The sequence below is a fragment of the Canis lupus genome, chromosome X, assembly GCF_048164855.1.
Source record: "Canis lupus baileyi chromosome X, mCanLup2.hap1, whole genome shotgun sequence".
Lineage (NCBI taxonomy): Eukaryota > Metazoa > Chordata > Mammalia > Carnivora > Canidae > Canis > Canis lupus.
The window spans coordinates 123845073-123872613 of NC_132876.1; the positions used below are offsets into that span (position 1 = coordinate 123845073).

At 54.0% G+C, this 27541-nt stretch overlaps 1 protein-coding gene across 2 annotated transcripts; it reads right to left on the minus strand.

Moving 5' to 3' along the window:
* On the minus strand, positions 1-26968 carry LOC140628695 (glycoprotein Xg-like). Of its 2 annotated transcripts, XM_072818124.1 has the most exons (11): positions 26802-26894; positions 18045-18086; positions 17394-17417; positions 14905-14973; positions 14161-14229; positions 12780-12842; positions 9550-9600; positions 6440-6481; positions 5077-5112; positions 4075-4191; positions 1-1520 (listed from the first exon to the last, which is right to left on the minus strand). In XM_072818124.1, exons 1-11 carry the CDS (start codon positions 26860-26862, stop codon positions 1504-1506), a joined length of 591 nt encoding a protein of 196 aa, XP_072674225.1. In that variant the 5' UTR covers positions 26863-26894; the 3' UTR covers positions 1-1503. The 2 variants fall into 2 exon arrangements, with proteins under 2 accessions (XP_072674225.1, XP_072674226.1); XM_072818125.1 differs by lacking the exon at positions 6440-6481 and having other exon boundaries at positions 26802-26968.
* Between the last annotated feature and the right edge of the window lie 573 nt (positions 26969-27541).

Sequence of the window (27541 nt, forward strand, 5' to 3'; positions counted from 1 at the left end):
TTCTTTTTCCCTTGACATTTATTGGCTGTGACGAAGATGTATTTATGAGAGTTACAGGGAAACAAACAAATAAGCCAACCAGAAGGATGTGTGTGTTTCGTAATGCATGTAGGTGTGTATGTGAACGTGTGGGAGTGTGTGTCCGCACGCGCGTCCACACACGTGCACGTGCACACATTCACACCCACTTCTAACCACAGTTGAAAGGAGCTCACACCGGAACACACATGCACAAAGTGTGCACCGGCCATGCATCTCTTGTGACAGTCAAGAGGCACCGTGGGACCTTCCTCTCCCCGTGGGAACCACTGCCGCCGTCTTAAAACCACTCACTTGAGGCCTGAGTCCCCGGATGAGCAACCCTACGTCGACACTATGAGCTGTGAGTTCCTTTTTCTCCTTGCGAAGCTCTATTACGGGGCATTCTGCTTTGGGCACCTGCTCTTTGGAGCCGGAGCTCCCAATCCATCATGCTGAGTGCAAAATATGCGTATTTAGGACTTTCCTGGGTTCTCTCGGTGAGTTCCAGACGTCAATGATTGTCTCTATCCCGATATTTCGGGCAAAGTCCAAAACCTCTACAAGCATTTACCTAAGTGGGATGAAATTATACAGATAAACCCAAACGACCCTTTCTCCTTTCCCCTAAAATATTCCTAAAATAGAAGCAAATGGGTAGTATATGCATTTTAGATGCTTGAGCATTTAAAGTTTCCTACTACTAAGGTTACAAAAAAAAAAGGTATAAACTTAGAAAAGGTTTTCTATATTTAAAGTATCAACTAAGGATGGCGGTGCCCACAGCACAATGACCTACAGCACGTGGAGCGAAAACTAACAGAATGAAGAGGCGCGGATCGCAGTCGTCGTCCCCGATGGGTCCAGAAATACCGAAATTATATGGTTTCACGGGAAAAGATACAGCATCCTCAGGCCGCTCCCCACCCCCCACCTCCCGCCCCGGCCCCCAGGATGGCTTGGACAGGAGCGGGAATGTGCGCACAATCCCGAAACGCGGACTCCGTGTGTGTGCAATGGACACGGGATGGTGCACGGGTCCACGCGGGCCCTGGGTGGCGGGAATCCTGCATTCCACATCAGCCCGACCCACGGGTGCGAGCTCTCTGGGTCAGGCCCCCCTCCCATCACCCCTGTAGAGCTTGCTGGGAACCCCGCGAACCCCTATCCCCTGGGCCACCCCTTCCCCGCCATGCGCCCTGCAGGCGATGTGCACCAAGAGGTAGTGTCAGGGACCCAGGACACCGTGCAGATGTGTGCGGCGTGGCCACGGGAGCCCCGGACAGACGCAGCCGTCATCGTGGCACGGCCCGACGCGCGCTCAGGTGTCCCGGTGCACCAGGGACGCTCTGCGCGGAGTCTCGGCTGCACCCACAGGAGATTCTCTAGGGCGACAGGTGACCTCAACCACCAAAGGGACTGTCACAGCAGCGGCCAACGCAGTCCCCGTCCACGCCGAGCTTCTCCCGAGGCGGCCCGAAGCCCTCAGACGTGCGCTGGTTCTGGAAACGGAACAGGACCAACCCGATGTCACGGGCAACACAAAAAAACCGAAATAACGCTCTCTGGATGGACGTTCAACCAAGATTCTCCTTTCTCACGCTTTCCCTTGTATTGTTGTTTTTTTCCCCAGGGCTTGGAACATCGGTCCTGAATTCACCGACTCTACTTTTGTGCTCACCAGGTAATATCTGCACCAACCGCTTCTATGGTTGCGGTTCCGTTGACCTCCCTGAGGTGGGAGTTTTTAATAGTCCGCTGTCAGGGACACAGGCCGGTCACCCGTAAGGGGCCCCGGCCCCACAGGCATGTGCGCGCGACGTGGGGCAGCTTCTCGGCGGGGCTGCCCCCTGAAGGACAGCTAGCGCCGGGGCCTGGGTGGCTCAGTTGTTTAAGCGGCTGCCTCCAGCTCAGGTCATGGTCTCCAGGCCCTGAAATGGAGCCCCTCATGGGGGGGGGGGTTCCTGCTCAGTGGGGAGTCTGTCCCTCCCCCTGCTGGTGCACAGTCTCTCTGATAAATGAAATCTTGAAAAAGAAGAAAGAATAACTAACTGGAGACCCCGATGGCATGTTTATCTAGTCTCCAGAAATGGGGAGGGCACGACCCCACATTTAAAAAGAAACAAAGCAAATATAAATAAATAAATAAATAAATAAATAAATAAATAAATAAATAAAAAGAAACAAAGCAAAAATCATCTCCACCTGCTGCAGAAAAAGAGTCATGGAAGGTGAGGCATTGGGGGCAAAATTCAGGTGGACAACCCTCCCCTAAAAGTGCAAGATTCAAGTCTACACTCGTGGGTTCTGAAATGCCTGCGTGGCCCTGATGAAGGAGGAATCCTAATGCATGCTCCGTGGATCTGCCACGACCATGCAAGCCACCAGCCATGCCAGGGGTTTTGCAGAGACTCGGTTTCCCCCCAATGCCAGGGGTTTTGCAAAGACTCGGTTTCCCCCCAGTGCAAGGGGTTTTGCAGAGATTCGGTTTGCCTCCAATGCGAGGGGTTTTTCAAAGACTCGGTTTCCCCCCAACCCCAGGGGTTTTTCAAAGACTCGGTTTCCCCCCATTGCAAGGGGTTTTTCAAAGACTTGGTTTCCCCCCCAGTGCAAGGGGTTTTGCAAAGACTCAGTTTCCCCCCATTGCAAGGGGTTTTTCAAAGACTCGGTTTCCCCCCAGTGCAAGGGGTTTTGCAGAGACTCGGCTCCCCCCCAAGCCACCAGCCATGCCAGGGGTTTTTCAGAGACTCAGTTTCCCCCCAGCCGCCAGCCATGCCAGGTGTTTTGCAGAGACTCAGTTTCCCCCCAATGCAAGGGCTGTTGCAGAGACTCGGTTTCCCCCTAAGCTTTCCAGAGGCAGGATGTGGTGTAGACCTGAACTCACGGGTGCCCGGATTTGGTCAGTAACGCCCATCTGCCAGCAGAGGGAGGCCCTGGGCAGGTTTTGGGATTTTTAACACCCTCACCTGCAACAGGTTTCCTGCAGGTTTCCTTAGGGACACAGGATGGGTGTGAGTGATGCACCCAGCAAACCCCAGATGGAGTCAGACGTGGGTGCTTGCTGTGAGGACCACCCCTCAACGCACCCTCACCTCCTTTGTGCAATAGAGCCCCCCGCCCATGCAGTCTCTGGACTCTCCCTGCATTCAGGTCCCCAGGGCCCCAACACCTCTGCACCCCACAGATGGCCAACCGGGCAGGAGTCTTCAAACCCAGGAGCCTGCACCTCCCCCAAAGAAAGCCCAAACCAGAAAGCCACAGCGCCCTGTCCCCGCGCCCCCATTTCCGAGGGGTCTGTGCATAGCCTACGAATTGAACAGTAAGGCTTACAACTTGGGGCCTCTATATTTTTCTCTTTGGAGAGGAACAGAAAATCGCACGCTCCACCCAGACATGTTCCGGGTCCCCTATGACGAATCGAAATGGTGTCGGCCCCGCTGGGGGCTTGCTTAGCAGGTGTCCCTGTAAGTGAGTTCTTGGCAGCTAAACCAAAAAGCTGCTTAAAAATGCAAATACAGGGAATCCCTGGGTGGCGCAGCGGTTTGGCGCCTGCCTTTGGCCCAGGGCGCGATCCTGGAGACCCGGGATCGATTCCCACGTCGGGCTCCCGGTGCATGGGGCCTGCTTCTCTCTGCCTGTGTCTCTGCCTCTCTTTCTCTCTCTGTGACTATCATAAATAAAAATTTATTTAAAAAAATGCAAATACAGGGATCTCTGGGGGGCTCAGAGCTTTGGCACCGGCCTTCGGCCCAGCGCCTGATCCTGGGGACCCGGGATTGACTCCCATGTCGGGCTCCCTGCATGGAGCCTGCTTCTCCCTCTGCTTCTTTCTCTGTCTCTCATGAATAAATGAATAAATATTTTTTTAAAAAAATGCAAATACAAGGAGGAGCACCTGTGTGTGGTTCTCTCACATTCCCGTGTATCGAAAGTCCCAGCAAAAAAAAAAAAAAAAAAAACACTTCCCAAGGCAAAGTGGGTCTCTGGGGCGTACCCAGAAATAAGCCAGCCCAGTGACGGGCACCCCAGAGTATTTTCAGAGACCCTGAGACTTGCCGTTTGGCGTGAAACAGTTTCTCCTCCTGTTGCGCTGGCAGTAACCGGCCGCCGCGCCCACCAGCGTCACCACCAGCACCGACACGATGGGAGACACGATCTTCGCTACCGTGTTGCCTGCGGGGGAAGGCAACAGGGTGTCAGAAAGCGCGTGGCCCGCCACAGAGCCGGTCATCCTAAACCGTGAACAATCTCACCTCCACGCCCCTCCCGACCTGCAACCCCAGGGGAAAAAAGAGTAAAAAAAAAAAAAAAAAAAAAAAATCAGAACAAGGAGCCAGAGGAAGGGATTCTGTTTCTACCCGGTGTGGGGAGTATTAAGCCCGTCTTACCCGTTCAGGACACTCAAGGACGAAAAGTGCAAATAAGAGGCACTTGATTGGTGTCTCAGGTATTTGTGGAATTGGATGCATTTGTACCTTTTTCCAAGGGGCAATGTGTTCTTGAGCAAAAAATACGTTTTCAACCCAAATGTAGCCTGCTAGGCCCGCCCTCCAAGCTCTGGACGCGCGCACGCAGCCCTGCTTGACGCCTTGCAGGCAAAGCTTTGGTTTTCCCTTGTGCGACAAAAATCCGCATTTCCCAGAAAGGGGAAGGCCTCGCTTCCGTGGACGGGAACCACCCGCGTCTGGTACCAGGCTGGGTCCAGCCCATGGCAGGGGCACGGATCTCCTTCTCGGCTCCCCGTTGGTGCGCGTCAAGGGAAGGGGAGCCATCGGTGTCCCCGGGACAGGCCCACGCGCCCCACCAGACCCTCAGAGCCATGAGGGGTCCTGCGGCCCAAGATCCACAGTCCTCCCTCCCTCTGTGCGCCCCCGGGAAGCTGAGCACGCCAGGGAGGCACACGGCTGTGCTCAGCAGCTTCCTGCCAAACCTAAGAAGAGCCGCTGCTCCAGGAAAGACCGTGAGTTGTGACAGTGCGTCACGCCCACGCCGGCCCGCCCACGGCGCTGTGCAAGAGCGTGTTTTTATTAAAGATGGGGTGCGGCGCCCACGCACTACCTTGGGGGTTGCCGTAAGTCGAGTGTCCATCTCCGCCTGCAAGGAGAGAGGCACACGGTCATGGGTGTATGGAGCAAGCGTCCCCCGCCAGGCGCTGCGGACATGCTGGGCAGCTCGCGGCCCCGCGGACGGGCGTCTCTGTTTGCAGGGCGCTTACCTGGCCCTGGGACGCACACTCGGCCGAGGCGGGCTGCACACTCAGCCCCGGGACAGGGGTGGCGACGAGGGCAAGGGGGCAAGGGACAGGGCAATGCAGCTTTCATCACATGGGGTCAAGGGATATACACATGCACATGTATGTGTGCAACATGCACGAACACACCCTCGTGCACACCTACCTACACACGTGTGCATCGTACCTCTACATGTGTTCATGCCTCCACATGTGTGCATGAGCACACACGCACACCTCCACACGTGTTCATACCTATACATGTGTTCATACCTCTACATGTGTATAAGAGCACACACAGTAGTGTCCATGCACATGTGCATGAAAATACCGATATGCACATGTGCACACATAGATCCATTCATCCACATGTGTGCACGAGCACACACTCATGGACACCTCCACATGTGTGCATACCTCTACACGTGTGCACACCTCCAAATGTGTGCATGAGCACACACTCATGCACACCTCCACATGTGTTCATACATCTACAGTGTTCATATCTCTACTCTGGTGCATGAGCACAACTCGCATGTGCACACATGGACAGATGCATTCGTGCACACCTCCATACATATGCCTACCTCCACACACACAGAGCGCATGCTAATACACATGCAGGCATGCGTACAAGCCACACACACATATACATGCACACATCCGTCTGCACACACACATACACAGTGCACACACGGATACATACAGGCTTGCATGTGCAAATCCACGTGCGTGCACACACATGTGCACACAGGCACACATGTGAAACATGCCCATGTGCATTAGCACATTTACATGTGTGTGCAGCCAGATGCACACGCATGCACACACGCGCCCAGGCGTACACATGCACACATACACCCCTAACTGTGCTCGAATGCATGCACACATGCATGCATACTGGCACACACTCTCACACATGCACAGGTGAACACTAACGCGCACACACATGCATGTACACACACACGTTATCAACTGTAAGCAGGGCTTACTTCCTTGCAAGAAAGTAGGGCTTCACTGCGTGCAAAGCAACGTTGCCGACCGGTGAGGATGCAAATTAGGCCCAGCTGGTGAGTTAGTTTCCACGCAGGGGGGACAAAAGGACAAGCTTCCCGCCAGCCCCAGACAGGGTGTTAGTGCCCCCCGAGGACAGCTGCTCCCCACACGGCTCGCCATAAAGAACTCCTTTACCATAGGTATTCCCGTAAGTCTTGGGTCTAGGGCGCCCGCCTCCTGCAGGACAGAAAGATACGTGAAACGGAAGAGAATGCTCCAGAAGCGTCGGTGGCAGCGCTCAGAAAGCCAGCACACCTGAAGCGAGAGGCGGCCAGAGGCTGCAGACGCCTGCAGGCCACCGGGCCGGTCCAAGGGCAGGGGCACGGTCACCCGGCGTGGCCCCTGAGCACAAGGCGACTCAGGCAGAGGGCAGCCTGCAGGATACACAGCGGCCCTGACGGCCTCGGCAGCGCATGGGACGGGGCCCACGGAAGGCTCCCCCCGCCCCTGGGGAGCGGGCTTTGCCTTGGCCCTGGGGCCCGCCACTGCCAGCCCACCCTGGCACAGCCTAGACTCATCCTGGCCCGGGAAACAAAGATTCGGGGCACCTTCTTCCTGGACCCGGAGGCCAACCTCTCAGCAAAGACATGAGAAGACCAACGAAATGCTTGATGCCGATTTTGTTAGCTTGGGAGCGGAAGAGTTTTTGTGGGTGCTCGCGAAACCCCGGTGGGCGACATGATGAGCCGCGTCTTCCAAGTGGATGGTGGGGGTGGTGGGGGTTAGGGATGAGTGAGCCCGGCGCCTCCCCGGAATTCACATGTTGAAGGCCGAGCCTCCCAGGACCTCGGAGCCGGACGCCGCTTGCAGGTGGGGGGTCTTTAAAGATTCCAAGGTTGAGAATGGAGGTAAAATGAGGTCACTACGATGAGGTCATCACCTCTTAGGACTGGTGCCCCTTGTGCACGAGGAAGGGACGCGCCACTCGCATTTTGCCACCCCCAGGGAGCCGCGGGTGACGCGGTCACCGGCTGCATGCACCGGATCCTCGGGGCTCGTGTGAGCAGCTCGGTGCCACAGGACAGCGGTCCAGACACAGAATCCCTGAGCATCCATCCCGCGGGCTGGACCTCGGCTCCCGCCGCACTCCTCGGCGCATTTTGCAGACGCTTTGCCCCGAGGGTGAGTGATCATCCTGACGGGTGTGCTCTCTGCACTCGGGGGAGACAGGTCCCCAAGAAATGGTGGCGTGTGATCAGCATCCTCATTTCCGGGGTGCAGGAGGCGATGTAGGCATCCTTAGGGTTCCCAGGGAACACTGCGGGGTGAGGCATTTCTCTCCCGCTTACAAATCCGGCAAAGATGGAAATGAAAGCTCTGGAAAAGATGCTCACGGAGGGAGAATCGTCAGAGGTGTGTGCAGAGTAAACACACCCCCGATCAGGACACCTCCCTGGCCTGGGGGATGTGAGGGCGTCATCTGACCCCACAACACTCCGAGTGGCTGCTTGTAAAAATATCCCAAAAAACTTGTCCTGTAATTTCTATGGAAGGACCATGATGGAGCATCACGTCGGCACATTCACTTTCAACCAGGCAGCTCTTCATCGGGCTCACCTGGGACCTTTGACACGTCCCGGGTCCCATACAGGCTTGTGCATCTTGTAGGGACAGCGTTATGGGGACGGGACCATCTATAGGGTGGTGGACGTCTGTCTGCCCCCTAAAGCAGAGTGCAGGAGCACCATGCTTCTCCTTTACTTTGTACAAACAGGTGTGAAATAATGATTTACGCTTCACAGGTTAGGAAGATTCATGGGAAGGACCACGTGTCTAAAAGGACCACACGCCTTGCAAAAGCACTGTCGAAATATTAGTTTCGACCAAAAAGACAGTCACTCAATTCACTAAGGATGCTCCAATCCCTTAAAAGATGGCAAACAAAAGGAAAATAATGCCTGGAAATCCATGTATAAATTGATTGATGGGCGAACGGGAGCCAAAGAGGCAAAAGTGCAGTCATAAGATTAATAATAAGCCCTGGGGACCCTAATGAACAATCCTATATCCTGTGTTTAAAAGTTTCTAAGGAAAAAAAAAGTTTCTAAGGGAATACATTCTTCAAGGTTGTCATTTCACGATAAAAAAAATAAAATTTGTGGAGCGCCTGGGTTGTTCAGTGGGTTGAGCATCTGCTGTTGGCTCAGGTCATGATCCCAGGGTCCTGGAATCGAGTCCTGGGTGGGCTCTGTGCTCAGCAGAGAATATACTTCAGTCTCCCCTCCCTCTGCTCACGCTCTCTCTTTCTGTCAAATCAATAAATAAAATAAAACAATGAAGAAAATAAAATTTGAAACTACGTGCGCCAAAGGATGCAAAAAAAGAATTTGTAACTGTGTGCACCAAAGGATGCAAAAAATAGGATTTGCAACTATGGTGTGCCAATGGATGCAAAAAAAGAAAAAGAATTTGTAACTATGTGTGCCAATGGATGCAAAAAATAGGATTTGCAACTATGGTGCACCAATTGATGCAAAAAAAAAAAAGAATTTGTAACTATGTGCGCCAATGGATGCAAAAAATAGGATTTGCAACTACGGTGCGCCAATGGATGCAAAAAAAATAGAATTTGTAACTATGTGCGTCAATGGATGCAAAAAAAAAATAGAATTTGTAACTCTGTGTGGCTGATGGACATTCCCTAGACTTAGATCTGTGATCAGTTACCGAATCATGTTGCACACGTAGAACGAATACAATCTTGTGTGTCAATTGTATCTCTGTGGGAAAAAAAATCGGTATCATTTCGTTTCCACAGCGATGACGTCGTGTTCTCAATCTTCCCTTACGGGAGCAGAGAGGGTCTGAGGGACTCAAGGTCTGCTGGTTCGATGGCGAGAAAGCCCCGGCCAGACAACGACTGCACGCGTCACTCCTGCGGACATTTGGACATTTCTGTTCGTTCTTGGCAGAGTCGGGCACCCCGAGTGCTTTCTGTTGGCGGGAGGTCGGCCGCCTGACAAAGGCCCCCCGGTTCCTTGGCCGATGTCCACATGCTCAGTGCTGGTACCTGCCGCTCCATTTCCCGCTACCTGGACACAGGTGTGCGGGCAGTGGCCAGGCACCTGGACGGAGGGCCACCGCCAAGCCACACAGCTGCGCAGAGAGGGCTGCGAGCCCCAGCCGCCAGCAGAGAGAGCGCCAATGCCCAGCGCCCAGAGAGAGGCCGTGCCCGGGCCCCACGCGGGAGTCCCCGCGTACTGCCTGCCCACCCGCCGCCCTCCGGCCCGGGATGCTGGCCATACCGTGAGTGCCGCCGTAGCCGTCGTTGCCGGGGTAGTAGCCGCCACCGCCTCCTGCGGGAGAGAAGGCACAGGTCGGGGATGCACAGGCTTCCATCGTGGGTGATGGCCCTAAAGCCGTGTCCAGGACTCACCCCAAAGGGAGCCCCACACAGTGCCAAGAGCAAGGGCCACCAGGGCACATCCAGGGCTGCCCGGCTGAGGTCACGGCGTGCTGGGAGGAAAAGAGATCCCCCGGGGAAAGCTCGGGGCCTTCCCAGAGCTCACAGGTACCCTGGCGGCTCCTATTAGTGCAGGTGCATCCTCCTCCTGCAGAGAGATGTGAGCCGGACCGGACACCCCAACCCGGAAGCACGTTTATGAGCCGGGAAAACCGGGAAGGCGAACCCCAGCATGAACGTTCTTGATGAAAAGCCCGGCATTGGTACTGACGTTCGAGCATTCTAGCGAGAACCTTAGAGACAACGCTCTTTGTTCACGGCGCGAAACTCCGCAGGAAAGAGCAGCGTGTGCACCCAGCCTGTCCACATGACCGAGGTGCCATCTGGCACGCGGTCGGGGACGAGTCCTCACCTCTCTGGAAGGACATCCCACAAGCAAGCACGGGAGAAGCCTCGCCTACTGCACACAAAGCCTCATGCCTTACAGCCTGGAGCCCAGGGCTGTGCACGGGTGTGCCCCGTAGGGCCCGTGCCCTTCCTGACCTATGAGAAATTCTGTGCAGGTGTTCACGTGCCAGGGGTGGAGAGAGCGTCACATGAAAGGTTTATATACACCTGGATGTGTGTGTGTGTAAAGATACATCTATACACCCATAGGTATATGTGCACATATCCACAAAAAAGGTATATGTGTATATATATAAAATGAATATATAATAAATATATATACTGAGTGTATATAATGAATATATATAATAAATGACTATAATAAATATATTATACAGAATAAATATGTAATAAATATATAGAATTAATATAAATATGCAATGAATATATATCGAATATATAATAAAGATATAATGAACATATAATGAATATATAATATATAATGAATATATAATGAATATGTAATATATAATTAATATATAATAAAATATAATGAATATATAATATATGATAAAAACATAATGAATATATAATATATGATAAAATATGATGAATATATAATATAATAAATATATAATAAAAGTGGAATATATAATAAAGATATAATGAATAGATAATGAATATATAATATATAATGAATATATATAATGAATATGTAATATATAATTAATATATAATAAAATATAATGATTATATAATATATGATAAAAACATAGTGAATATATAATATGATAAAAATATGATGAATATATAATATATAATGAATATATAATAAAAGTTGAATATATAATAAAGATATAATGAATATATAATGAATATATGATATATGATAAAAATATAATGAATATATAATATAATGAATATATAATAAAATATAATGAATATATAATATATGAAAAAATATAATGAATATATAATATATGATAAAATATAATGAATATATAATATATGATAAAATATAATAAAAGTTAAATATATAAAAGATATAATGAACATATAATTAATAAATAATATATAATGAATATGTAATATATAATGAATATATAATAAAAATATAATGAATATATAATATATGATAAAATATATAATATATAATAAATATGTAATAAAAGTACATATATAAATATACATATATGAAAGTGTAGTATACATATAAAACTAAATCTCCATAAAAATGCATATAGACATAAATATATAGATATACATATAAAAATGTATATAGTTAAACTATATACATACATATTTAAAACTATATATGTACATATATAAATGTATATATACACACATATAAAGATATATGTATACATACATATACGAAGGTATACACAGGCATTATTACAGAAGTATATGTATATAAACGTGCAAATATAAGTATATATACATATTCAGAGGTGTGTATGTATATAAAATATATAAACAAAGATATATATAAACACACATATACAGGTGTATATATGCACTACATATAAACACTTATGTATACATAAAGGTACGTAATACCTATATCAAGATATATATATAGACACACACAAATGAATATCTATACCTGCATATTTATCAAAGTGTATATGCAAATAGACACACATAGAAATAAGTGCATACGTATATAAAGATATATAGAGACATTTGTATATAAAGGTGTTTACGTGAACATATAAAGGGATCTATACATGAACATAAAGATATATAAATATATGTATAAAGGGATATATATGTAAATATAAAAAATATATCAATATGAACATACATCTATAAGGGATATATGTCCAAGTAAAGACATGCAGACACTATGTAGATAAAAGTGCTCATATAAGTGTATATAAAGGTACACGTACATAAGTAAAGATGTCGTGAGACATGAATATATAAAGGTGTCTCTAGGCACATATATAAAGGGACGCATGCGTAAGTGTGTAAATAAGTACATATACAAAGGGCCTATACCTAAGTGAAGATGTACACGTGTACATTAAGGTGTTTATGTGAATATCTGTAAAGGGGCATCTACGTGCATATAACAATAGAGAGATACGTGCATATACATAAGGGATATGCACCTAAGTAACGATACACAGACACGTGTGTATATGACCGTGCTCATACAGACGCACACGAAGGTGTACATACATACAGATGGAGACCTGTGCAAATGCAGGTGTTGATGTGAATATGAATAAAAGGATGCACACGTGACTCTAGAGACGGGAATATGTACACACTCTGTGAGGACGACAGGCCTAAGTGAAGACGCGTGGACGTGCGCGTGTGTAAAGGAGGGCTCGCACACGCACCCCCGCAGCAGTGGGGAGCCGTACCTGTAAAGTCCTGCACACGTGGCGCTGTGCACAGGATGCTATGGACAGGAGCGCACGCAGAAAGGCACCTGCACAGGTGTGTGCAGAGCACCTGAAGGTAAGTGCGCGTGCAAGTACACACACAGACACGCTCACACACGTGTCCACATGTAAGTGCACTCTGCCCCGTGGCTGGTTGCGCCCACGATGCAACCTTCCCAAGCGCACAGGTGCGCACAAGCCCACCGACGCCACGCTAGAGGCAGATGCCCTGCACACCCCACCTTCCCTTCTCACCTCCGCACTCAGGTGAGAGAGACCGTGCACGTACCTGCGGGCGGCTTGGGCCTGGGCGGGTAGCGGCCGTCATGCGGGTCGGTGTTGCCAAAGTACCCTGTGGGGTGGAGCAGAGACCGTCCCTGAGGCCTGTGCGGCGCGCTCTGTAGCCCCCGGACCCTTTCCAGCTCGCCAGGGCGCCGGGACCTAAGCGCACGTGCTCCTGACGCCGCTCATTCGAGGGCAGGACGGGTCTCCGGGTTTGGGCACACGGGCGTTCTTATGCAGACGGATGCTCCGGGGTCCTAAGAGCTACGCGCGCACGTTTGGGGCCACGCCAGGCCTCGTGGAGAGGAAGCACGTGGCGGCGTCTCCCAGAGGGTGAGTCTCGGGGCGCTGGAGCGCTTGTAACATAGCTCATGGGTTTTGGGTAAAGGGGGGTGTCTGGAAACATCTATGAGCCGTGACCCCCCATTAACATCTTGGAGGACACCGCATGCCACGGGTAGGGATTTGGGGAGGACACCGCATCTCGGGCACAGGGATTCCGGGAGGACACTGCATCCCATGGGCAGGGATTCGGGGAGGACACCGCATCCCACGGGCACGGATTTGGGGAGGACACCGCATCCCAGGTGCAGGGATTTGGGGAGGACACCGCATCGCAGGAGCAAGAATTTGAGGAGGACACTGCATCCCAGGCGCAGGGATTTGAGGAGGACTCCACATGCCAGGTGCAGGGATTTGGGGAGGACTCCGCATCCCAGGGGCAAGAATTTGAGGAGGACTCCGCATCCCAGGTACAGGGATTTGGGGAGGACTCCGCATCCCAGGGGCAAGAATTTGAGGAGGACACCGCATCGCAGGGGCAAGAATTTGAGGAGGACACCGCATCCCAGGTGCAGGGATTTGAGGAGGACACCGCATCCCGGGCGCAGGGATTTGGGGAGGACACCGCATCCCAGGCGCAGGGATTTGAGGAGGACTCCGCATCCCAGGTGCAGGGATTTGGGGAGGACTCCGCATCCCAGGGGCAAGAATTTGAGGAGGACTCCGCATCCCAGGTGCAGGGATTTGGGGAGGACTCCGCATCGCAGGGGCAAGAATTTGAGGAGGACACCGCATCCCAGGCGCAGGGATTTGGGGAGGACTCCGCATCCCAGGCGCAGGGATTTGGGGAGGACTCCGCATCCCAGGCGCAGGGATTTGGGGAGGACACCGCATCCCAAAGGGCAGGGATTCGGGGAGGGCGCAGGGGCTGTTTGGCGCATCCCAGCAAACCGGTTGAGGACGTGCTCCCTGACGGGGGGACTCAGGGGTAGGTCCTCCAATCCCCCCCCCCCGACGTTGCACTGGACCGCTTGTCAAAGAGCCTCCGGCTATCCGAGAATCTTCGGCATTTCCCCAACGCTCACGCTGCGTCCACACGCGCTTACCTCCTCCGCCGTCAGAAATGCCGGGCTGCGGGCGCGGGGGCGGGGGCGGCCTGGGCCTCGGGTAGATCCCTGGGGGGAAACAGCAAGGCCGTTTTAAGGAGGTCACGGAGTGTCTCGGCCACGGGCCAGCCACGGAATTCAGGGCGCAGCGCACAGGCTTCCACCAACGCTTCCCAAAGCCCGTGGCTCAGGCCAGCCCCCGCCACCCTACCTGGTCAGCTTCTAGGGCTTTGGCGCTGTTGGATTGCAAAGGGCTCTACTGACCTCATCCGTCCAGATCAGCTCTTACTTATTATTATTATTATTATTATTATTATTATTATTAATCTATGGGAACAGCATCATGCAGGTTTTTGACGCCAAGGAGACACGCAGAGTAGGTGACCTGCAATCACGCACAGCGTGCACAGGGGAGGCTTTTAGGAACGGGACATGATTTGGAAAGCTGCAAACAAGCGAGAAAGGAGCTCGCTCGCAGCCTAATTAAAAAATCCATCACAGGCAGAAAATAAATAAATAATAAATAAATAAATAAAAATCCACCAGGAGCGCATCACCTGCGGCGCTCGGAGCAAGTGGAAATAAAATGAGTGATGTCCGTTCCCCGCGGTGGGTACTGCTGCTCAGGATGGTGACTCGGTGTCCTGCATACCTGGCCGTTCCTAGCTCGGTGAACCCACCCGACACCCCATGAAGACAAGGCAGGCTCCGCGTGCAAGGAGGCCGAGGGCTGGGGACACCTACCTCCACCGTGGTCCGGCATCCCGGGCTGGGGCTGGGGCTGGTACGGGGGTCTCGGCTTTGGGTACAGGTCTGCGGGGAACACGACACAGCGTTCTTAGGGGACCAAGTGCCTTCTGCGACCACCACCCTATAAAGAGAGCATGTCCACACCCCCACTACACAGTTCCTGTTTTAGTCCCATTCGCTGCCCAGGCGGGCACAGGTGGCCGTGGACTCGCGGCCCATCCCGGGGCCTGTAGATGGACCATCCACAGAAAAGCACAGGTGTGCACTTCACCTGCACGCGCACACTCGCACACTCTCTCCTGGAAGCTAGCTTTCAGGCCACAGGGCGCAGAGGCCCCGGGAGGCAGGCAGGTGCCCGCTGAACTAGAAGACCAGCTTGCGACTAAAAACCATAATCCTAATTTTTTTTTCGATGATTCTAATTTTTTAAAAAGGCGGAGATTTCGCCAGGCGCCTCCGTTTAAATCGATGCCGATGCTTTGTCACTGAGCATGCTCTGGTGTGTCTCTCTTCTATCTTAACAACATTGTTCATATTTGTGCATTACTAGTTTATTATTTCTTGATATGTCTTACAGGACACATTATATACAACTAAATATTAGATTTTATTATATATAATGCAAATATTTTATATACAATTTATATTAACTTATGTAAATGCAACAAATGCTATATGTAATATATATTATCTCTGTGCTATGTATGTACTATATATCATTACATGCTACGGAATATAAATATATGTGTACCATTCAGCCATCCACCCATCCACCCATCCATCCATCGATCCATGCATCGATCCATCCACCCATCTATCCACCCACCCATCCACCCATCCATCCACCCATCCACCCATCCATCCATCCATCCATCGATCCATCCATCCATCCACACATCCACCCATCCATCCATCCATCCATCCACCGATCCATCCACCGATCCATCCACCCATCCATCCACCCATCCATCCACCCATCCACCCATCCATCCATCGATCCATCCATCCATCCACCCATCCATCCATCCATCGATCCATCTATCCACCCATCCATCCAACCATCCACCCATCCACCCATCCATCCACCCATCCACCCATCCATCCACATCCACCCATCCATCCACCCATCCATCCACCCACCCATCCACCCATCCATCCACCCATCCACCCATCCATCCATCGATCCATGCATCGATCCATCCACCCATCTATCCACCCACCCATCCACCCATCCATCCACCCATCCACCCATCCATCCATCCATCCATCGATCCATCCATCCATCCACCCATCCACCCATCCATCCATCCATCCATCCATCCATCCACCCATCTATCCACCCATCCATCCATCCATCCATCCATCCACCCATCCACCCATCCATCCATCCATCCATCCATCCATCCATCCATCCATCCACCCATCCATCCATCGATCCATCTATCTACCCATCCATCCACCCATCCACCCATCCATCCACCCATCCATCCACCCATCCATCCATCCATCCACCCATCTATCCATCCATCCATCCATCCACCCATCCACCCATCCATCCACCCATCCACCCATCCATCCACCCATCCATCCATCCATCCACCCATCTATCCATCCATCCATCCATCCATCCATCCATCCATCCATCTATCCACTCATCCATCGATCCATCCATCCATCGATCCATTCATCTATCCACCCATCCATCCATCGACCCATCCATCCATCCATCCACCCATCCACCCACCCATCCATCGATCCATCCATCCATCCATCCATCCATCCATCCATCCATCTATCCACTCATCCATCCATCGATCCATTCATCTATCCACCCATCCATCCATCGACCCATCCATCCATCCATCCATCCATCCATCCATCCATCCATCTATCCATCCATCTACCTATCTAGCCAGCCAGCATGTGCCCTCCCCATTCATCCAGGCACTCACGCATGCATCCATTCCATCTCTCCGTTGATGGACATTAGGACTGTCATCACCTTTTTGCTGTTGTGAATCCTGCTGCTGTACACGTGAATCTCCACGTTTGCTGGACTCCCTGTTTTCCAGTGTTTCTGCTATATACCTGGGAGTGGTATTGCTGGATCATACAGAAAAACTTTTTGGGGTTTTCTGTTTGTTTGTTTTTGTTTTGCTTTGCTATTTGATTTGCTGCCAGAGGGTTCTCCACAGTGGCTACACCAGTGCCCATTCCTATGAACAAATGTACCGGGGCTCTGATTTCTCCACACCCAGACCGACTCTTGTTATTCTGTATATTTTGGTTCTAGCCATCCTGCTAGGGACGCGCTAATGTCTCTCCGTGACTAGGTTTTGCATTTTCCCGGTGAGTAGGGTTTGCCGTGAACATCTGCAGCCCCTTTGCACACTCAACGCCCCTGTGAACAGCCTCGCACACGCTTTGAGCAGCACCAGCTCCAGGGCGCTCGCTCCCTTCTCGCCAGCTGCCTCATCACTCACCTGAGCTTGGCTTCTTGGTGGGTTCTGTGAAACAACAAAGAGAAAACGAATTCAATAAATCATTGACAACGTGTCCAAAAGTCACAGAAGGAACCATCAACACTCTAATACAAGGTGTAGATTCCAAGTCCCCTATTTCGTGTTTTGAACACACATCCCATTGCGTAGGTAGGGGGGAAAACGGGACACGGTTACGATCTATAGCTACCAGTCTTCCCCAGGAGCTGGGCAAAGTTACGGGGCGGGGGGAGGAATTTAGCCAGAGGTTCAGCTCGGCTCATTAGCACGTAAGTTAGAGCCCAGCCTTTCTGGAGGCGATGGAGAGAGACTCTGCACACCTGCAGAGAGGCTAACTTAGCCAAGACCATGCACAACAGGTGGGAGCCCACCTGGTACTATGCAGGCCAGGAAAGCGGCCCTGTTTCTGGTGAGCAGAGGTAGGAGAGGTGGACACGAGCTTAGGGACCTACTTCCTGCCTCCTCAACGATGCTTATGTGCTTATCCATTCAACAAACGTGTGTGAGCGTCCACGGGTGCAGCCTGAGCGTGGACGTGGCCCGAGACCCCGCTGGCGAGGGAGGCGCCCCAGACCCCAAAGCAACCCCGGAGCTTCTGCAGAAGCAAAGCCCCCGGGAAACACGGCCACTTACCAGGGTCATCCAGAGCGTCGGCCAAGTCAAAGTCACGTTGACCTGTGGAGGGGACAGTGGGTAAGTCGCTGGGACGTGAAGCGTCAGGGGTGCTGGCTCCTGGCTGCTCCCTCTTTGCCCCGTGTCCCCGCTCAGCCAGACAGGAGCCTTGGTGCAAAGCTCAACCCCCCGCGAGAGCTCAGCGCAGGGTCAGAGGGTCCTGCTGTCCCCCTGTTTGCTGGACGTGTGCCGTTTGCAGACACTGCTGGGTGCTGGGCATGTGCCAATGAACCCCGCAAGCCCTCCGTGCCCAGCTCTTTCAGGGGGACAGGCGCGTGAGCACCCCTCAAGGCAGGGGCGGGATGCCTCAAGGACCACAATGCATGCCACCGGCAAGGGCACGTCCTGTGCAAGCACATATGGAGGCCTTCCTGGAGGAGGAGGTGAATGACCGATGCACTGTTTTGAGAACAAAACACCCAAAGGAGAGAAAGTAACATGTTTAATGGGGCTGAACGGCAGACAAGAGCAGTCAGGCGGACGCACACGAAAACCCACAAAATCCACACACAGGGCCTTGCAGCCCTTCTGCAGAGGCGGCCCCCGAGAAGGCGGCTGTATACCTGCTGCTCCGGCTGCTGCGAAGCCCCAAGTCGACGAGGCTCAGAAACGAGGCTCAGAACCGGCTGTTTCCCCGTGTTTCACCCCAACCCCAAAGCTCCTATTTCACCGCGACCCCAAAGCTCCCCAAGAGCTGAGCCCCAGGCAGCGGGTTATTACTTTTGCTTTGCAAACAGGGCCCTGCGACAAAGCCTTCCCTGGGCCCCGGGGGGCGGGGCGGGCTCCCCCGGGGGTGGTGGTTCCCCTGCTCTGCAATCTCAGGCCTCCCTGCTGCAGCCGCTTGCACCACCTGGTGCTTTCTTTACCCGCACTCCCTGACCTGCTCCCTCTGGAAGAGTTAACCTGGTGACCCACGAGCAAGTGCATTTTGTCTGAAACAAAACAAAACATTAAAAAAAATAATAAGAACCAGAAAATGTTTAGGATGAGCTGAGAGCGGCCCCGGCCGCCCCAAGTTTGTCTGCAGCCCATGGACACTCCTTCCTGCAGGCCTTTCCACCTTCGGCCGCATCCAGCGTCATCGAGGGAACATCAGAAGACGTTTCCATCATTTTTTTCTTTTTAAACCGCTTCCTTGAGGGGCGCCTGGGGGTGGCTCAGAGGTTGAGCATCTGCCTTGGGCTCAGGGCGTGACCCCAGGGTCCCGGGATCGAGTCTCATGTGGGGCTCCCTGCGTGGAGCCTGCTTCTCCCTCTGCCTGATTCTCTGCCTCTCTCTCTGGGTGTCTCATGAATAAATAAATAAAATCTTATTTTTAAAAAAGAAATAATAAAGCAGCTTCCTTGGGCTAGCATCTGGCCATTTGAAGCGCTCCCGAGCGCCAGCAACCACCAGCTCCATCCATTTCCAGAATGTTCGTTCGGCTGCGTGCCCTCTGCCCTTCCCCTGATGGAATCAATCCCACTGAGTGGGTCGGGGAGGGAGGGTCGCCCACGGGGCACCAGGTGCAGGTGCCAGACCAGGAGCTGGTTTCTGGGGGACTTGGGGGGCGGGGGGCGCACAGGGCCAGGTGGCCATGGGAGGGGGGTCTGCTGGCCCCCTGTGCGCTCCGCTGTGCAAGCACCCCTCTCCAGGGGGAGGCCCTGCAGGTTGACTAATAACCATCGCCCTGCTGTGCTGGGGGTGCCTTGCCCCCGAAGCTCCAGACACCCCCCAGCCCCCCCGAAAGCACACCCGCACCCACTAAACTGCTCCAACCAGCTCCGACCACGCCCGGCGTCCCAGATCAGCCAACGCCTCTGCATGTTATCTGCGCGGGACAGCCGGCCGTGACACCCATGCCTTCACGTGCCTGTCCCCGCGTCGCCACCCCCCACGCTCCACGCCCCCTCCTTTCTCAGCAGCACCGGGTGAAGCCCTGGGACACAGGGATGAGGGCCGGTGACCAGGCAGCCAGAGCTGCACCCTAGGTCTTGCCCTGCGGGCCGGACTCAGGTGTGCAGGGCATTGTCCCCAGGGGCCTCCTGCATCAGCTGGCGACACAGCGTCAGGCACTTGTGTGCAGCACACTCCGGTCCTCCAGGCCCGGAGGGACCCAGCGGGCATGCCCTGTGCTCTCCCGAGGGGCTGCAGCCACCCCCCCAGCCCCGCGGCAGGGGTCACCATGCATTTCGGGTCCTAGCTGGGCCGGGAGGTGTCGCAGGCTCCCGATGTTGCTCCGGGGGCTCAGCCTGCTCACCAGGCCTTCGCTCCCGTGGCCACGATTTTCCGATTTTCCACCGTGGAGCCCAGGAGGTGGGGCCGCATGTCCCAAGATGTGTTTGTGATCGGCTCTCCGCTTAGCGAGCTCGGGGACGTTTAATCAAAGCCACATGTCTCGGATTTGTGACCCCAGGAGGAAGCAGCATCCTGTGTGCCGGGGTCGTGAGGCTGGCGATCCCGCTGACATCCCGGGGTCGGGGGGCTTACGGTGCAGTTCGTGCTGCTGGGGAGGCTGAGGTCACCATTATGCACAACAGTCCCCTGCTCCCCATTCCCCATTTTGTGTGTGTGTGTGTGTGTTTTTTTTTAGAAAAAGCTATTCTGGGGTCTTTGAGTAGCATTTGCAGGAACTTTGTCGTCTCCAAGTACCAGACCGGGAACACCAGCCCAGTTTGACCCCTGATCGGACCCTCCCGTCTGATCCCCACTGCACGTGTGACTCCGGGGTCTCTCAGCTTCTACACACACCCTTGAGCTGACACGACAAACGGCAACATGCAGACCGCAGGACTGTTGTTGGAATAATAAGGACACCGCGCGGACGCCGTGGCTTCGCAGCAGCGCGTCCCCACCACTTGCCCGCCTGGCCGCGGCCGCCACGCACAGCACACAAGCGCCCGCCCGAGCATCCCCTGCAAGCGCTGAAGGACCGCCCGCTCGGATCTAAGGGAGAGAATGGGCCCCAGGCAAGCCGTGAGCAAAAGGCCGAAAAAACACCAGCAAGCACAGCATGAGTATCACGCGACGCCGTGGACTTTAAAGAGGGTGGACCGCGTCCGCAGGGTGGCCCGTCACCCACACGGGAGTGCAGACGGGCTCTGAGAGGCTGTGATTCGAGCCCACATCCCTGTATCCGTGTCCCCCGCAGGAAATAAAAGAAATGCTTTTCCAGGCATTTATTTATTTATTCATATTTCTTCATATAAGGTTTTCTTTCTTTATTCAAGGCCCAGGCGGGTGTGGGTGCACGGCCGCGGGAACAGCTCAGCGCATGTGCATGAGTCTCTGGGGCGCTCACGAGGTTTCCGTGTGCACCGGGAGCAAGGGTTACGCAAGACGGCCGGGTTGTGAGTCAGGGCACTTCAGTGCACGAACGAGCGGGGATGCCATGAGGGACACTGCCCAGGGGCGGCCCGGCGGCTGCTCCGTGGAGCCGAGCAGGTGACCCCGCGGCTCAGGCCGCCCCTGGAGCCCCACCCCGTCCGGCGTGCCCTGCAGCTGAGCACAGCTGAGCCTCTCCGTGCAAGGCCAACCAGCTGTCCCCGTTCCCAGCGTCCCCAGGTGCCCTTTGGACGAAAGCCCGTGGGAGGGACATTCTGGTGGGATGGAGCGGAGGCGCTCACCCCACCCCAGGGCTCGGCGGAAGGGAAAGATTTTGTGCATGGAGAGCTGCGTGCACACCAGGGCTGTTCCTCAACCTCTGACCTTCTGCCTGTGTGGCTCTCAGACCCTCGCGGGAGTGTGATTCAGCCGTCATCTGCTCCCGTGCAGATTCCGGATCGGATCGGCAAGTCTGGGCGAGGCCGAGGCTGCATTGCTCAGCAGCTCCCAGGGGGTGTTGCGGTTGCTGCTGGCCTGGGGACCCCACTTTGCAAGTCCACCATCCAAATAGGAAAGACATGCTTCCTCCCTGCTCTGTCCAGTGGGCCGAACCCCCCAGGACCCACTGAAGAAGATAAGAGCCGAAGAAGAGCCTCAGGCTGCTTCTTCTCAGAAGTAGGAGGGCAGGCCGCTGTGCACCGGCCATGGGGGCCCCCGGGCATGCAGCGTGCAAATATTCCAAGTCGATGCCACTGGGGCCACCTTGGGAGCAGCCCTGTCAGTAAGTCCAGGAAACTCCAAGGGATGGTCATGGGTCTTGAGCACACACAGCTCTGTTCACTTGCAGAAGGAAACCCACCCCCTTTTGGTGACTTGTATGCACATATGGGACCCTGCTGTTTCCCCAGACACCCCTGAACACGATGCATCTGGCCTCATATCCACCCCGAGCGTGAAAAACTAGAGAGGCCCATTGATGTCATCTAGGGTGGGGGCTCTAGATGCTCCCCACGTGCTTCTGAAGTCCTCTGGGTAAGAGGCAGGGGCTCCCCGAATTACCGACAGAGAAGGTCCCCCTGGGAAGGTAGGAAAGCACCCAAGATGGGGCCCCAGAACCAGGCACTGGGACCGGGGACTCTGCATCTGGACCCCATCCCCCAGCATTCCTGACTCCCGCCACCCAGCAAAGTTTCCCATCTACCTCCCCAGAGGATCGGCACTCTGTCCAGGTCATATTTCACGGCGATGCACCAGGATAAAAACAAAACACCATCGGAAGAAAACGTTTTGAAAACTCTTGAGAACGGTTTGCCCCAGGGTCGCCCGGGAAAGCCGTCTGCACGCTCACGGCACGAGAGGACAACGCTTTGCACGCAATGCACCCTGTTCTCTCTCTTTTTTAAAGATTTATTATTAATTAATTAATTAATTAATTTATGAGAGACACAGAAAGAGGGAGAGGCAGAGACACAGGAGGAGGGAGAAGCAGGCTCCATGCCCGGAGCCCGACGTGGGACTCGATCCCGGGACTCCAGGATCACGCCCTGGGCCAAAGGCAGGCGATCAACCGCTGAACCACCCAGGGATCCCCTGTCCCCCTCTGTTCTCAAGAACGTGGCCGTTTCTACAGCAGCTGCGCTCACCACCGAGGCGCCCCCTTCAAGGGCGCAGCTCAAGGTCACAGGGAAAGTAGGGACGCAACATGATTAAACAGCCCTGGATCCACCCCAGTCCTGCAACAGAAACAAACACAGCGATATTTCTGCGAACACAGCTGTGGGAGCCCGGGTGCTGAGAACGGGCAGAAAGACCATGGAACCCTCTGGAAATCCAGCAGCGTGGGTATCTCGGGCAGTAGAAGTGGATATATGAAAACATTCTGGATGGTTCATATTTTGTGTGGACGTGGCCGGGCAATGGTGCCTGGATGTTTGGTCAAACACTAGTGTAGATGTCACCGCGCAGGTGTTATCATCTGTGGTCACGTGCCAGGAAATCACATCCGCCTCCGTAATGTGGGTGGGCCTTCTCTCATCTGCTGAAGGCCTTAAATGGAGTGAGGTATCCCGGAGAAGAAGGGACTCAGACTCAACACGGCAGGGTTGCATCCTAGCTGAGCTTGTAGCCTGCCCTGGAGGTTTCGGACCTGCCAACTACACAGTCCTGTGGGACAGTTCCTTAAAATATATCTGATTCTGTAGATTGATGATGATGATAATGATGAGAGAGAGAGAGAGAGGGAGATGAGTTGTTGGTTGTATGGATGTATGGATGAGTGAGTGAATGCATAGATGCATGATGGATGACTAGATGAATGGATGGATGGATGGGAGGATAGATGGGTGGGTGAATGGATAAATGATGGATGGATGGGTGGTGCATGGATAGATATGATAGGTGAGTGGATGGATGGATGGAAAAACGATGGGTGGATGGGTGAGTGCATGGATAGATATGATGGATGGATAAATGGATGGATGGATGGATGGATGGATGGATGGATGGATGGATGGATGAAAAAATGATGGATGGATGGGTGAGTGCATGGATAGATATGATAGGTGAGTGGATGGATGGATGGATGGATGGATGGATGGATGGATGGGTGGGTGGATGGATGATGGATAGGTGAAAGGATGGATGGATACATAGATGATAGATGGATAGATGGATGGATAGACGGATGGATGGGAGGATAGATGGGTGGGTGGATAGATAAATGATGGATGGATGGGTGGTGCATGGATAGATATGATGGATGGATAAATGGATGGATGGATGGATGGATGGATAGATAGATATGATAGATGCATGGATGGATGGATAGATGGGTGGGCAGATAGACGAATGGATGGATGGATGGGAGGATAGATGGGTGGGTGGATGGATAAATGATGGATGGATGGTGGTGCATGGATAGATATCACAGATGAGTAGATGGATGGATAGATGGGTGGACAGATAGATGGTAGATTGACAGACAGACAGATGTATGTACGTAGAGGTGGACAGATATTAGATAGGCAATATTTAGGTAGGTAGGTAGGTCAGACAGACACACAGAGGCAGACAGCTAACATCAGATTTCCCAGCCTGAGGACTAGCAACATTTGGGGCTGGATCACTGTGTGATGTGTGCAGCAGACACCGGGCGGCACCCATTGAGGACACCAGCCCCCCTACTCACAGTTGTGACAACCACACATGACTCCAGATACTGCCAAGGGTCCCCTGGCAGCAAAGCCACCCCTAGTTGACAATGGCGGTCTGTCACATGTCTCCGGAGGGGATGTCACTTCCGGCCTGGCCGTGCAGGCTGATGATGCCTCACTGAACGGGAAACCCCAAAACAGCTGCCTCCTGGTGCCACATATCCATGAGTCTCCACCCAGGGGTCAACCAGATGGCCCAGTGCTCAGTCATCATCCCTTCCAGGGAGCCCTGACGCTGCGCGGCGTGACTCTGGGTGCTTCTGAACCTGCAGATGCCGAGTCCCACCCACATGCCCAATGAGCATCTCAAGGGGCAGGGCCTGCGTGGTGCCTTTAATCCAGCTCCTCCCAGATGACTCTGCAGCAAGGATTGGGAAGCGCCGCCCTACATAGCTGGGCAGATCCAGCCCTGCCGATGGGCCTGGTGACAAAACAGGCTCCAGTGACCCAACTGGCTTTGGCCTTCACACTCCTACATTGGCTACATCCAACGTAGTCAGAGGCGTGAGGAAAGAGGCAAAAACCAAGAGACACTCTTGGTTGTCTTTAGAGTGTGGCCTGTCCTGGTGGCCTTGGGCAGGTGTCCCATCCTCCACATATCACCATCTCAGAAGCAAAACCAAAACGCCCTGCACAGCTCCATGCAGCAGGCGACACGAATAAATGCCACAATCCGTGGAAAATAGGAGAAAAAGATGCATGGGAACACGGGAACGTGGGTTACGGAAAGCAACAGCATGTCTATAAGGTAACGTCGCTCTGGCGGAACGATGGAGAGATATCTTAGATACGTGGAAATATTTCCTTTTTTTCCTGACAGACCGAACCCACAAGCTGGCCTCGGCAAGTTTCTCTTCCGCTTCGGCTTCCTCATTGGGACCGCAGGCAGAGGACGGAACCCTGCCGGGCCTCAGTTTACGCATCTGTAAGGCGGCGGCACACGTGGCAGCGACATCGGGCTGCTTGGCGAGCAGCGGCGTGCGTGGTGTGCCGGACGTGTCAGCGTCGCGCCACGCTCAAGGGCTCTCTGCTAACCGATCCCGCAGGTGCCCGAGGACCCGTGTGACCCCTGAGGGCGTTTCCCTCCCTTCTCCCTGCACCGTGCAGGTGCACTTGTCCCAAGCGGGGACCTTCCACCTCCCGTTGACCCCACGAGGTCACGACAATAGACTCTGGGATGCGCTTTCCGCGGGAGGCGCTGGGTTTGCAGCTGCGCTAAACGCGAGCTGTCCTGTGTGGCCCCTGCGCCCGCACACCTGGCCTGGCATCACCCCGCCTGCGGAGGCTCCCACGTGCCCTTCGGCACGTGCACACGCAGGTGAGACTCCCAGGTGACCCTGCCCGCAGCGGTGGTGTCTCGCTGCGCCTCCCGCGACAGCACATCGGGGACAGAGACAACCAACGCCTCGTCCCTGAACGTGTGTCGGTCGAGATAAATGGGAGGCGCCCCGGCTAACCGACACCCCCCACACACCCCGTGCCACCTGCCGCCCACCCTTCCATGCGTGCAATGGGGTCTTCAAATGCCCGGAGTGGAGAGGGGGGTCTCGATCCCGCACCCATGGGTGTGTTCTGGTTCCTACACACCCCAGCCTCGCCCCCGACACACCGAAGCCCCGCATCCGGAGGCAGCCCGTGTGCCCCCCCCCCCCCGCCCTCGCCGCCGCCCTGGGTGTAAACAACTCACATGTTTCCATTTGTGGCCAGGGGCGGGCCGTTCACCCGAAAGCTGCACAATCGGGCAGAGGCTCTCCCCTCTGCCCCGACCCCGAAGCCCAACCAGCCCCGAGGGCGCCGCCCGCACACCAGCCAGCTGTGCTCCCGCTCTGTGTCTCTCGGCCGGGCGGTGACAGCTAATACCGCCCCTCAGGGGAATTGAAAACACCCATCGCCCCCTCCCCGCGGAGATCAAGCCCCCAGAAAGACAGGCCGGGTTTGCAAAGCAGAACAAAACAGCAGAGCCGGGGGCTTGCCTCCAGGCGCTGCCGGCCTGCACCGGGTGGGTCCAGGTCCGTCCCCCGGGGCCGGCAGGACTCCTGTCCCCTGTGCCTTCCCAGAAGCCACATGCCCATCCCTGCCATTCCCGTCTGGCAACTCACAGTCGTGTATTCGGGGGAAGCTGCGCTGGAAGGAGTTTTGCAAAGCGGCCAGAGCGCCAGCCCAGCACCCACGGGGCTCCCCCTGGGGCCTGAGCGTCTCTCACCTTGTGTGCGCATCAGAAAGCCCAGCATCGTGACGCACAGGAGGCCCCACCGGCTCCCCATGGTTGGCGGCGGCAGGAAGGAGCCTCGGTGGAGGCCGCAGCCCAGAGGCTGGTGAGATCCGGCCTCCCGGACCCCACCCTCGATGTGTTGACTTCCTGTCTCCCGGCTTGGAAGGAAGGGAGGAGATGTTTCAAGCGGAAAGTATGAACCAAGCTGCAGTCCCTTTGCCAGAGGCTCGTGAGCCCCGAGCTCAGATGCCAAACCCCACGCCCTGGAGCCCGAGAGGCAAGTGCTTGCACGCCGCAGGCCGACCCGGAGCGGCGCCCGACGGCCAGCCCTCGGCCCGGCAGGGAAACTGGCATCGTCACCTGGTGCCAGTGGGCCTCCCTCCGCTTCGGGAAGCGGGCGCACCTGCTTGGCAGCTCTGCTCCCTGCAGGCGTGGGAGGCGCCACAAGATCAAAGGTGCCAACCCTGAGCCCGGGAAGGACACTCCCTACCTCTGGACTTCCAGATGCCCGGCTTTCTGCCTCCCGCCTCCAGAGCGTGGGACTTGACACAAGTTCCCACGTTCACTCAACAAACGTGGTCTGGGTCTGAGCCAGGCCCACGCTGGGGGCCCCCGGGAATGCGGTGATGGAGAGTGATTCCTTGTTCACCAAGAGGAGGGGACGTGGAAACTTAAACCAGATGGTGGCAGTGTGACATTATGTAACATACAGATGAGACCTTGGGCGGCCC

What these genes read in the sequence shown, in the direction of transcription:
- LOC140628695 (XM_072818124.1), bottom strand. Translation starts at nt 26,862, where the DNA reads ATGGGGAGCCGGTGGGGCCTCCTGTGCGTCACGATGCTGGGCTTTCTG. An exon ending in CAGGCCCAAGCCGCCCGCAG is followed by an intron (nt 9,601 to 12,779) that starts GTACGTGCACGG and finishes TCTCTCCCGCAG; the next exon opens with GAGGCGGTGGCGGCTACTAC. An exon ending in GACTTACGGGAATACCTATG is followed by an intron (nt 5,113 to 6,439) that starts GTAAAGGAGTTC and finishes CTCTCCTTGCAG; the next exon opens with GCGGAGATGGACACTCGACT.